Source organism: Nilaparvata lugens, chromosome 7 (assembly GCF_014356525.2).
Source record: "Nilaparvata lugens isolate BPH chromosome 7, ASM1435652v1, whole genome shotgun sequence".
NCBI lineage: Eukaryota > Metazoa > Arthropoda > Insecta > Hemiptera > Delphacidae > Nilaparvata > Nilaparvata lugens.
This window is the reverse complement of record NC_052510.1, coordinates 15991264-16003970: the sequence shown is the minus strand read 5'-3', so window position 1 is coordinate 16003970 and position 12707 is coordinate 15991264. Positions and strand designations below refer to the sequence as shown.

General features: G+C 32.1%; 1 protein-coding gene across 3 annotated transcripts; it reads left to right on the top strand.

Moving 5' to 3' along the window:
- The first annotated feature begins 563 nt into the window (after positions 1 to 563).
- On the top strand, positions 564 to 12516 carry LOC111058945 (putative ankyrin repeat protein RF_0381). 3 transcript variants are annotated; one of them, XM_039432173.1, is made up of 6 exons: positions 564 to 772; positions 6818 to 7032; positions 7892 to 8055; positions 8931 to 9112; positions 10096 to 10494; positions 11636 to 12516. In XM_039432173.1, the coding sequence occupies exons 2-6, from the start codon at positions 6863 to 6865 to the stop codon at positions 11858 to 11860; spliced, it is 1140 nt and encodes a 379-aa protein (XP_039288107.1). In that variant the 5' UTR covers positions 564 to 772; positions 6818 to 6862; the 3' UTR covers positions 11861 to 12516. The 3 variants fall into 3 exon arrangements, with proteins under 3 accessions (XP_039288107.1, XP_039288109.1, XP_039288108.1); XM_039432175.1 differs by lacking the exon at positions 564 to 772 and adding an exon at positions 2512 to 2671; XM_039432174.1 differs by lacking the exon at positions 564 to 772 and adding an exon at positions 5729 to 5993.
- The last annotated feature ends 191 nt before the right edge of the window (positions 12517 to 12707 follow it).

Here is a 12707-nt window from a genome sequence, read left to right as displayed (position 1 = left end):
TGATTTTTACCTCCTTTTCTTATTGACGATTAATTTGATTCCGTTTTTCTAAACGGAAATTCATAATATTTTCATATGCATTGAACTATTTAAAGTTAGCGATGTGAGATAATTATTTTTTTTATTTAAATATAGGTACTTTATTTTATTGATGTACCTTATTAAACCAACTGCTTCACTCTATATTCTGTACTATAGATGAAGAGGCCCCATAAATTACACTAAAGGCTCAGTCCAGTAACATTTTATTCATTGTTCATTCAATTAAATCATTCATTGCCAACTTATTAGATAAATTGAAAGCTTTATTACAATTTGTAACTTTTATCCAGGGATTCCATTCCCTCCTGGACGGTTTGATCAATAGCTTTTCTCTCAATTCTTCCCTCTGATACAAATCCCTCTCACTGGAGTTCTCAGCTACACAACACGCGCAGTCAACAGCCTGCAGTGATAATAACTTTTTTCAACAGACTCCCCTTCCTCCTTTACCTTCCTCCTCCTCACAGTGGCGCTCCCCCACCATGTAACTCAGTAACTCAGTAACTAGTCTGATATACAGTTTCTAAATCAACGTGACATTTGCTTCCTTGAGTACAGACAGACGAGACATTTAGCGCACGCATATCTGCTTCAAATACGGTCCTTAGTTATTCGATGAACGTGACTGGTGAAGCGGTGAGCTTTTTATTAGTTGATCGCGTGATACCATTTAGCAGCTTCTACTGGGACACCTTGTGAGTTATTCGATATTGCAGCTACCATCAAGCAGGTACCCAACTACTATAATGTTATATTTCAATACTAGAAACACAAATCTCTTTAATTGGGACTGATTGTATATATTATTAATTAAAATATATTCTATCGTGATTTATATAATCTTACCGTATTTGTATCAATCACCAATGTACATTATTTTATCTCATAGGGGATAAAATGTTATGAAACAATCAAATAATAATAAATCATATGAATAAGACGTGATGTGAAAGTTACAATATTACAATTTACAAAAAAATCCCTCTTACTATTGATGACTCATTAAGATATCGATCATTCAATAATAATCATTTAATTCTACTAGAATGAGTAGTAGAAAGAAGAATCCATTAGATTGTGATGAGTAGGACAGAAATCGCAATTAATGTAACTTCTAGTTGAAAAAGTCTATTTTGAATAGCGTCAATAGTACTAATATTTTATTGATGATGTTGCGTTCAATTGTTTGAGAGATTTAGATGAGCTTACATTATTTTACAATAAGGCCTAAATTTTAAATCGAGGAACATTTGAATTTACAATTTTTCATTAAGTTGGTAGTTATTTATGAAACTGGTAGATAGTTTTGAGAAACTGCAGATATTGACAATTCTATAGTTACAGTAATGCAGAGAATGCCATCAATTAGCCTATATATTTTTTTAAATTCACTTATTTTTAGTAAAAACACTTACAGTATTTTCATAATAAATGTGTTTTATAATTCGTTACAACTGGCCAAGTTATTTGTCTAAACATCATAATTATGTTGAATTCATCCTAAAAAAACAAGTAATACTATTATTGGCCAGTTGTAACGAATTATAAAACACATTTATTATGAAAATACTGTAAGTGTTTTTATTAAAAATAAGTGAATTTAAAAAAATATTTAGGCTAATTGATGGCATTCTCTGCATTACTGTAGCTATAGAATATTAGTATATTTATATTAGATATAAGATATTATAAATCTTCTTTCAATTCCAATTCAAAATCCGACAAATACCAATCAAAATTTCAACATTCATTCAAAGACTAGATGACGCATTCATTTGGAGTTTTCAATTCATTTATTGTAGTCTGAATGTGCAATTCCTAGCTTCCGCTATATGCATCAATAAATGTTTAATAACAATTTATTTTTCCGGTGTATTGCACCCGCTAATGAGTATTGATATCTTTCCAACAATTGAAATGTTACTAGAACATTCTGGTTCAATTCTTGCTTCGATTACAATGATTCATTCCATGGGCTGCTGAATGATAACGAAGCAGTTATCATTGAACTAGATCAGTTATTGTTTAAGATTTCAAGAGATTATTAGTGGATCATCAACCTGCTCAACTCATTGACCTCTATAATGTATTATCTATGATTGAAATCTGAATGATTTGTGGCTGAAAATTCCTTCAATGCCAATACCGTAAGTGTGCATTAGAAATTAAAAAAGCTAGATTGATCAACTTATCTCGATTCTAGTCTGAGATGCAATAAATTCCCAGGTATATAAATAACTGACTAATCATCAGGTAAGATCTTCAGATTCAATCGTTATCGGTACTCTACAATAAAACTGCTATATAAGTGTTCTCCTTAATAGGAGATAATGTCGAAATAGTTTCAACAATCAATCGCTATTGAAGGTGAGTCATTGTCAGAGAAATATATTTTTTCTATATAACTTACCGGTACAGTTTATAGAGGACGATATTCTTTTGTTTTATTTAAATCACCTTTTAGCCTTGTATCACCAGTGGGTGGTATGAGAGATAACAACTTCGCGTTCTTTGAGCACAAGATGTAAGGAGCATTTTAATCGGATGTGGTTATCAAACATTCATGTAAAAAATATTTGAATCTCATCACATTATTATCTACAGTATCAGCTATTGCGATTGGAGTCAAGTATGTAGAACAGTTACTATTATTTACTTTCTTATAAGTAACTATATATTACATTATGTAGTATCTTCATTGGATAAATGTAAAGCCCAAATTTGGAAGCCTATCAATTTCAGTCAATATGCAAACATAATGTCAAGTAGACCCATTTACCAACAAAAATTATTGATAGTATTTATCTTTTGCATGTTCAAAGCGAAACAATTGACACAAATTTATCATATCAGTTGAATTGTTTCAACTTCATTGTTTGTTTGATAAATTCTTTGACAATCCAATTTTGCTGTCTGTAAGTTTAATAATTCATATTAGTTTGTTTACATAAAATATAATTCATTATGTTTTCATATACGATACACATCTATAATATTATTAATACTATTTCAAGCATATTTTACTTATTTACTAGAATATAATATCAAATGAATAGATAACTGCAATTTAAATGTAATATGTTTAACTTTTCTTCTACTTTGAGCACACCTCAATTTTGAGAACTCACACAAAAAACGGTTCTCTACAATAACATAAAACCCACAAACTCCAGTGACCTTGCTTCCACTATCCAACTTTCATTGCTTGTTAATTGCTTAATACCTCGAACATATGAACATCATAATACTCGTACCTCTTCTATTTGATTGAGGATAAAGTTCTCAAATGATTTGACAACATTATTCTCAACCACATCGTCAAATCCAATACAAGCTCTGTGATTCTATTTTTGATGTAGACAAAACAAAAAATTATCAATGAGAGAGTCCAAATAAAAGTTGAGAAAAATCAAATAGGATTGCAAATATTAGGCCAGTAGGTGACGAGCTATACCTGAATTAGTCAACACGGTATTGAATAGCATCATTATTAGCGATCAATTGTTTGATAAATAATGTTTGATGACGCAAACATTATGCAGTGGTCAATGACAATTAGATAAAGCTGAGCTATTCGTACTATCTATAAAACGATTTTAATCTCTATAATGATGAATTATGAATATATCTTTAATGATAATTCAATCGTTTATTATTATTAAACGATGAAACGATTTATTATTATGCAAACAGATCAACCGCTGAAAATTTAAACGCTAAATCGGTTTATATGATTAATTATTAATCCAATTCATACGGAATGTGATATTAAAATTTACTTCTTATCTACTCAATTCAACTTCATTCAAATATATATGGTTTGAATGTTTTTGTATTAATTGATTTCCGAGATCATTATTTCAAAATAATTATTATATCTCAATTCAGTTACCTTTTTATTAAAACTTATGGGTTTTGCTACGGAATCATGATTCCATTAAAAACAAAACTTTATTCAATTTGGACCAGTGAGTAAGCACTATTGCTTTTATTGTTTTTTTTTGCTGAGGATGATGCCTATATAAGTCAAAGGCTTGTGCGTGGGCAGTGGAAGGGATATGATAATGAGAGATAGATTGAGCTTTAGTTTTAAGAGGGTTCCGAACCATCGGAAAGTGATTGTGACGACGCGGACACCGTTCCAACGGGAGAACCCTGAAGCACGTCGCTTATCTAATCTGTGCTATTGGACTTTTTTGTGCGAGGGTGCGATGATATAATGTTGAATGTGGATTCGCAGTCAGACACAATCTTCTTCTAACTAGAAATACAGTAGAGCAGCAGATGTTGTGTGTTTTTCTGTTCATCATTACTTTGTTACGGTCTCTGACATTTGTTTGAAATCATCCGGAAAGAAATGTGTAACAAGGAAATTCCAGCATCCAGGAAACATGTTGGAAAACGATAACAAACACACAAGCATTCTTAGTCAGCCTGCACTCATGAGCTCGGCTAATAATATTACCGTACGATGCTAAGTTGAGGTAGAAACCGAGATAAGAGTAGAATGCAAATTACTTTTGAGCCAAAGAAAACTTTTATGCGTTTTTTCTTACTTGTAAAATAGATTAAACTATTTTTTACAGTGTATTTTTAAGTATCTTTTATTACTGAATATAATAAGTTGTTGAATTGTGGGTTCTCTCAATCTGTTCCACTTACATAATGTTATTGTATACATAGAATACAGTACAACATCGAGGTGATGTGAATGCATTCTTTATTATTTATCTAAATTTTTGCCGTTGCTTCATCTTCAATTTTTTACACTTTCATTATTAGTCATTAAAAAAACTGTACCGGTAGCGAAAGTCTTCAAATCAACTGTAATTTTTTCAATAAAGGACTTTCATTCAATCATGAGGACTTGATAAATTTCAATTAATAACTCAATAGATTCGATATTGTTAAAAATACAATGAAATTGAAACAATACACAAAGAAGTTTTAAATCAGAAAACAAAATTATAAAATTATGAATACTTTCACAAAAATGTTTTTATTTACCATATTTTCCTAGGAAAACGTTATCATAATCCAGTAATGACAATTTTTCTGATAATCGAGAAATAAGTAAAATATTTACCATTCAAATATTATCATTTTTTAATGCAAGTTACAAGAAAATAATTATAATGAAGGATGATTCGTAAGTCAGTGGAAGTAATGTACTATATTGTATTTTAAAACTATATTGGAAAATTTTCCTATTAAGAGATTTGAGATGGCAACACTAAAACAAAAGGGGCGAAAAGAAAGTAAAAATAAAACTTTGATTATTTTTAATTATGTAAATAGCTACCAGCAAACTATGAATCTGAAAAGCCGCTGTGAAAGTTCACTTCAATAACAACTCATACCAAATACAAAACGAGAAAAAACCTTGGAACAGTGAGAACGGAGATTTATTGCATTTTCTTTGAACCCCCTAACAAAAAGCTAGTCTGGGAGAATAATTCCGAAGGCAGTGTCGTTGGTTGATTCCAGCAGAGTACGACAATCGTCAAAAAACTCAGAAGCGACCTTCTCAATAAAGAGATCGAGTTGCCCTTTAAAAAAGGGTCTACAAGTTCTCACAACACGTGTTAACCAGGCCGTGCTACTGCTGATGACGATAGCCCACTATTATGACGACTTATTTTGTTCAATGGGGGAGAGACAATTCCAACATTGTAGCAGTGGTGTTTAATAGAATGGTTGTAACTTAGTTGAGGGATTATTAATTTGTTACCAGCTGCCGCTAAGTAGCCTAATACTCGTTTACAGTTCTCAAACTTTTAATCATTTCATTGTCTTGTATTTGAGGTTTTATTATTACAGTATTTACTTTTATTGTCACAGTCTTTCTAATAGATAATAATTGGGATCAAAGCCAAACTATATTGGATTGGAAATACAAATTGGGTGAGTTGGTGGAATTGAGATGTAGGCCCGGTTGCACGTGAGACTAGGTGCGTATTGAATTTTCGTGATTAAGTGAACGTCATCTAACAGAATCAATACCACAAGGACCAATCAATGATCGAAGAGGACGACATTGCGATAACGTCATTCATTTATCAGCGATTAATCCTGGGATAAAAACGGGTGAAGAATAATACTTGGACCGCAATAAAGGAAGTTGTGTAGACGCGGGTCTATTAGTAGAGTCGAGTGAAAACTATTTTTAAGTTTATTTCTATGGTTTGCTATCTGATTGGATAAATTTACTCACTTTCATTCATGGATTGAAATTATAAATTATATAATTATAAATTATTTGTGAATTTGTGAATTGAAATATATAAGAAGTTATCCAGTTGGCTACAGTATTTCTAATTCCACATTATTATTTTTAACAGCATTATACATGGGAAAAATTATTCCGATTCAACCAACAATTTGAATTTGAGGAAGATTTTCCTCCTCAGTCATATTGAATAGGATTTTCTTGTGTGGAGTTATATTCTCTAGTACAGTAATAGAGCAAATTTAAAATAGCATGTATATGCTTTACAAAAATATACCGATTATTTAAATGATATAATTGGTTTCACTTGATTATGTTTCTGTAGCTCACAAAGCTTATAGCTTGATATAGCTTGCAATAAAAAATCTTAAAATAAGAGAAATTGAGATAAGTTTCAATTGAAGATACATTATTCAATTTAGACAGTACCTACCTTAAAATATAATTAAATTAAGTTATTTTCATATTCCAGCTCCGGTATCTTCCTTTAAATCTATTAAATTTAAGAACATCAAAAAACTTTACCTTCTGATTTTCTGTTTACAGGCACTAGTAGTATCAGTCATGATTGGGAACAACTGATAATTTAAAATGGAAGAAGAAAATATTGATACGGATATTTCTTTTCACGAAGCAGTTCGAAGAGGAGACATTATAACTTTGAAAAAGTTCATAGAAGCTGGCCAAGATGTGAATTGTCCGGATTGGGAGGGCAGTGGTGATCCATCAATACTACAGACTTCTGATATTCATGTAATAAGGTGAGAAACAATAATTTATCATTTTAAGATTAATAATTACATAAAAATATCAATTCGATACGAACTCTTCAATTCTTTAAGGAAAGGAGAATACCAGAGCTTTAAATGAATTCAAAAAGATGAGGTTTCAAACTCCAAGCATGAAAAAGTTGAATAATAATCAATGCTATTCATATTGTGTGTGGCCTAACTTATCAGCTTTGGCATGTTCACAAGGAATGATTTTTTTATAGTTCAGTCGAACGCAATAAGAATACGCATTGAGTATTGGTTAAGAATCTCGAAGATTTATTATAATTGCGAATATGTCGAGTCAATAAATTACCGTCTTTAACCAGGTTCTAATATTTTGCTAATTATGTATCATAGTGACCAACGCTGGATGTAATTAATTTTCATACGAAATTGATTATAAATTATTTTTATTTGAGAGATATTCTTACAACAGTACATATTTGCGCCTATCAAAAAAATAAATAAAAAAAATTCTGTAAAAGTTCGGTACAGGGGTTCAAGTCTTCAGATTACTTTACTGCAATTATTACTGCACAAAACTGTGAAGATAATGTTCTAAATGAATCAAAATTACAAACATTCACTTTTTTAGAAGAACAATCCCCCACCAACTGTATAATCCAGTGTTTAGAACAATATTACCAACCGAATGTCCAATCCAGTGTTTATTAAATTAAGATGCAGCTTAATATTAAAAATATTGAAATAATGAATGAGTTAACGGCATTAATGTAAAAAGAGGTAGCAGCCCATTGTACCTCCTCCACATCATATAACAATATTTCAAACAACTTTAGGCTACTATTGAATGAAAATTGAAAGTTTTATTTTCTTATTTGTGCAGGTTACTTTGTGATGCCGGGTGCGACGTTAATGCTCGTAATGTGAGAGGAGAAACCGCTCTTCATTTGGCAGCAGCCATGAAAAATAATTTCAGTGAGGACACCAGTCTGATTATGCTATTACTAGACGCAGGATGTGATCCGGATATACAAGATAATATGAATGGTGAGTATGAACATCAACGTTTCTCCAAACTCCAGTCTAATTATTGAAGTTTCAATATAAATGTATAATACGATGTAAATGGTAATAATTTATATCATTGATAGAAAAGTGTCTCGAAATCTCAATTTCTCAAAAAATCTCCATATAAAACAAGTTTAGTTTTACATTTACAAGGATTGAATAGTTGATAAGAGACAGTAAACAAGACCCGGATGTATTGAAATTGGTGTATCATCCGTTGGCCAATTCTGTTTAATTTGGTTGTTGGAACGAGTCATATAGCAATTGTGAAGTTGTCTCTTCACCAATGATAGAGAATTGGTGGTGATTATTACTCAAGTTTCTAGAAAATTATTATCCAATAGCAGAATACACATATTACTCATCACAAACGATAAAGAATTGATATGATTACTGTTGAAATTGTTACTGCGAAATTATCCTTAATCATATAATTATATAAACCGGCTCTTTCTGGAATTCCGCATTTTGTAATTTTTCCATTTGAAAAGAACCTTGAAATACAAAATAAATAGATGAAATTAAAAATAAATTATCAAAATCTAGAGAGGAATATTGTTGATCTAAAATCTATTAAGTTTGACTACTCTTTGAAAACTAGTAAAATTTGTACTTTCATTAGTTTAAGAATCTTCTAGTTCTAATAATGTATCTATATTGTGTTACATGACCCCCTTATTTCAAGTGTCAGCGAAAAGCAAAGACCGTATTGTATATAATGATTTGCATAAAAATTGGCACTTGAATTTAAATTTTACTATCGCAGAATTTGAATAAATCAGCAAGTATTATTAGAATCGTTTGATTCTATAAAATTGGAAAAATATTTTGTCTAAAATTAATTATTTTTTCAGGTAGAACAGCAATGCACATCTTGATTCGCCAGCTAGCAAATTCAGAGTATCTGAATTTAGAACAGAAAAGGGCTTTCCAAGTGCTTGCAGAGAAGACTAATTTGAATATAACTGATTCCGAACAGCAAACTCCTCTTCAGATTTTGGTCAATTCCGGAATCAATAATTTGGAATATTTACAGGTAACTCTCAAGAGATTAATGAACATTCTATAATATTGGCTATAAAACTATCGAAAAAATTATGAGAATTCATGCGATCTAATATAACTCATAATAGCATCAGGAAATCAGACCACATTCCACATTTCATGATGAGATCAATAAGAAAGAAATGAAACTGACACTAACTAGCAGAAAGAGAACGGCCTTATTGGTTACATAATAAATACTCTCTAGAATACTGGACATTTTCACAAAGCAAATGATAAGATTATACATTCTCAATCAATTAACTTCAGTACCAAGCACTTAGATACCATATACAGTGAAGAGAGCGCCGCCAAAACATTTTTTCATTTGCAGTTTTGTACTCGATATGAAATTATATTAAACGGCTTATTTGGATAAGTCTTTCCTTTATCATACCACTGGGAATTTAGGAGTTCAGAAAATTTCGTTTTTTTTTTTTGAGAAAGAGACTCTCCACACTAATGTACTGCACTTTTGTACAAAAGTGTATTATACAAAAATATAAGTATATTATATAAAAATGAGTATATTGTACAAAAGTATATTATATAATACACTATTATTCTTTGAACTATTATAGTCAAGGTGAAAATCTTCCAAAAGTTTTTTATTCGAAGCATTGAACTCCATCGTTACATCTCTCCTCAATCATCATCTTAATAAAATTGAAAATTGAGGACACTGTTTATAGGTACAGTTAAATCAACGTTATTGAGTACTTCAATAACAGTCGTACAATTTCATATGTTGAAACCAACATACATCTTCAGATGTGAAGACTTAGGCTGTATAATACTAGTAGACCTACATAATATATTTATTTGTTTATTATTATGGAAAGATTCCACAACATCAAACATATCAACAGTCTCATCAATTATAGTTAAATCAAGTTCTACAAACGTCATAAAAAATCAAAAGATATTTTATATTAAATGTTTCAAATCAAAGATTCGTTACATTTGTCAACACAGATACTGATCGACAACAACGCCGATCCGAGTGTGCAGAACGGGAGAGGCGAGACAGCGCTGCACGAGGCCCTGGAGACCGGGTGGACAGAGGGCGCCATCGCGCTCATCGCCGCCAAATCCGACCTCACCAACAACACCAGGTATCGCGAGACGCCGTTGCACATCGCGGCCCGGCGCAACCGCCTCGAGACCGTGCCGCACCTGCTCAGCAACCGTGCCCCGGTCAACGCCAGGGACCTGCATGACAACACCGCCCTGCACCTGGCGGCCGCCAAGGGCTACGCCACCATCGTCGACATGATTCTGGCGGTGAGGGAAACCGACATCAATGCCGCAAACAGGGACGGCATCACTCCGCTGCACATCGCTGTCGAAAGCGGATTTATACCAGTTGTCAAGGTAATTGCAATTCATCACTTCTTTTACGATTTACTTGATTGGAATCCATTAGTTTTCATCATTAGATGAGCCTACTTTTTTCTTCTTTTTTGCTTAGTGTGATTCCCACATAAGATGTGGGCACACTTGTGTGTGGGAGATTGAAAAAAATATGATGAGAGATGAGGGAGCCTATATTGAAATTCATTAATTATTGTTATAAATCGCAGTAAGTCAATTTGCATGATTAAAATGAGGAGATGAGGATTGCATATTTTAATCATATCCTATGATACTTATATACAGAGATCATGCACTGATTGCTCAAATAGAGTTTACAATAATCTATGTTACTGAAATTCTCTATCTATTGAGAGACGGACCATCAAATTTTTATTATCATCAGATTTCAATGAGATTCTGAGTTTTTGAAAAAATGGATCGCCAGTGTAGCAATGATTCATAATTATTTATTACTTGTCTTCATGTGTACACTGATGAATTATTATTATTATATTGCTATTATATATTCAGTCAGTTATTATAATGTCATGTGATAAACTGAGAAACTTCAATATTCTTATTATTCAAAAGTTGCAATTCTTCAAATAATTATTAGAGGCTTGTTGTATAAATTTTGAACACTATAATATAACACACATAATTGGAAATATTTTTTTCGAAAATCAATCTACATTTTCCCGTTGTTTTCTTGATGAATGCGACTTAAAATTCATGACAACTGTCAAGGATGTTTACTACTATACTGTACAACCCCCTCAATGTTCGGTTAAGGCCGGGGCACACCCATCATGCAGCGTTCCGATTCCACTCCCACTCCAAACCCGATCATGAATGATGCCTCGAATGGTGCATGCCACACATGTCTCACCACCACCCCTCCACCCCACGCAAATATTGGGCATGTGCAGGATCAAAACAATGCATGACAGGTATGTCCCGGCCTTTAAATAGCATGGCGGTACATCTGCCAAAAAAAGCTATACGCGTAATAATACTACTGTATAATATTATGCCTACTCATATTCGGTACATCCTCTGTCAATAAAACCATAAGCATAATAATACTATTGTATAATATGCCAACTTATAATCGCATGCCATTCTATTTTGGTAATAGTTTTGCTTGGTTGATTTTCAGTTACTTCTAAAAGTGGACGCATGCGACCTACAGGCTAGAACCAAGATGGGTCACTCACCGCTGGACTTGGCACAGCAGGAATACAGACGACGGTCCCAGCCGGAGATGTCGCTCATTCTGCTGCAGGAGATGGAGAGGCGGAAGGGACTCGAACGCCAATCAATTCTCCCCGTCTGTCAATTACAATCTCATACAGGCGGCCGGACTATAAACTACGCTGCTTAACGAGCGACCGTCTACAACAAACAGTATAACCAAGTGGAATATTCAGTAAAGTGACAACAAACAACAGAATATCTGTATATATGTATGGATAAGACAAATTGAATAGAATACACAGAGACTTCAATAGAAAATAAACTAACAATTTATACATACATATCGAGTGAATTTATTATAAAGTTGGTTAAGAAATAACAGACAATTTACACATAAATACGGCATATATTGAGTGAATTCATAGAGTTGGGCAGAAAATAAACTGACAATTCCCCAAAAATATCCGGCTCTAATTTACGACAAGCTAATGTAAGGGTGACATTCCAGCAACGATAGCATGAGTAGACTATCAAGGTTTACTGTCAAATATTGTTGTGCAAAATTTTGCTCTTCTGTTAGATGTAGATGAATGACAAGCTTTATATTGATTGACAAGTAATAAAGGAAGATATGAAGAATAATAAAGTTATATCGTTTTTTCTTGGAAATAAAGATGATTCGATTTGATTTTTGATATTATGACTGTTCTCACTTTCAAGTAGCAAGTACAGTGCTCAAAATATTTAGATGGTATTCTTCAACAATATTAATTGTTTAGTACTGATATAAAATAAGGATGAACGTGCAATCAATATATTATTTATAATAAATTATTATTAAAAGAAAATCCGAATTAGTTATTATAGTTATAATATTACAGTGTGACTATTTTTCAATAATAATTATTCAATTTTTCGCTTAATTTATTTTTGTTAGTATTGCAAAAGCTAGTATTGCTCTTAATTATAATAATTTCATATAATTATATTTATTCCACCATTTCACAATACTTCGTCACTTTTGTTTTCAATTT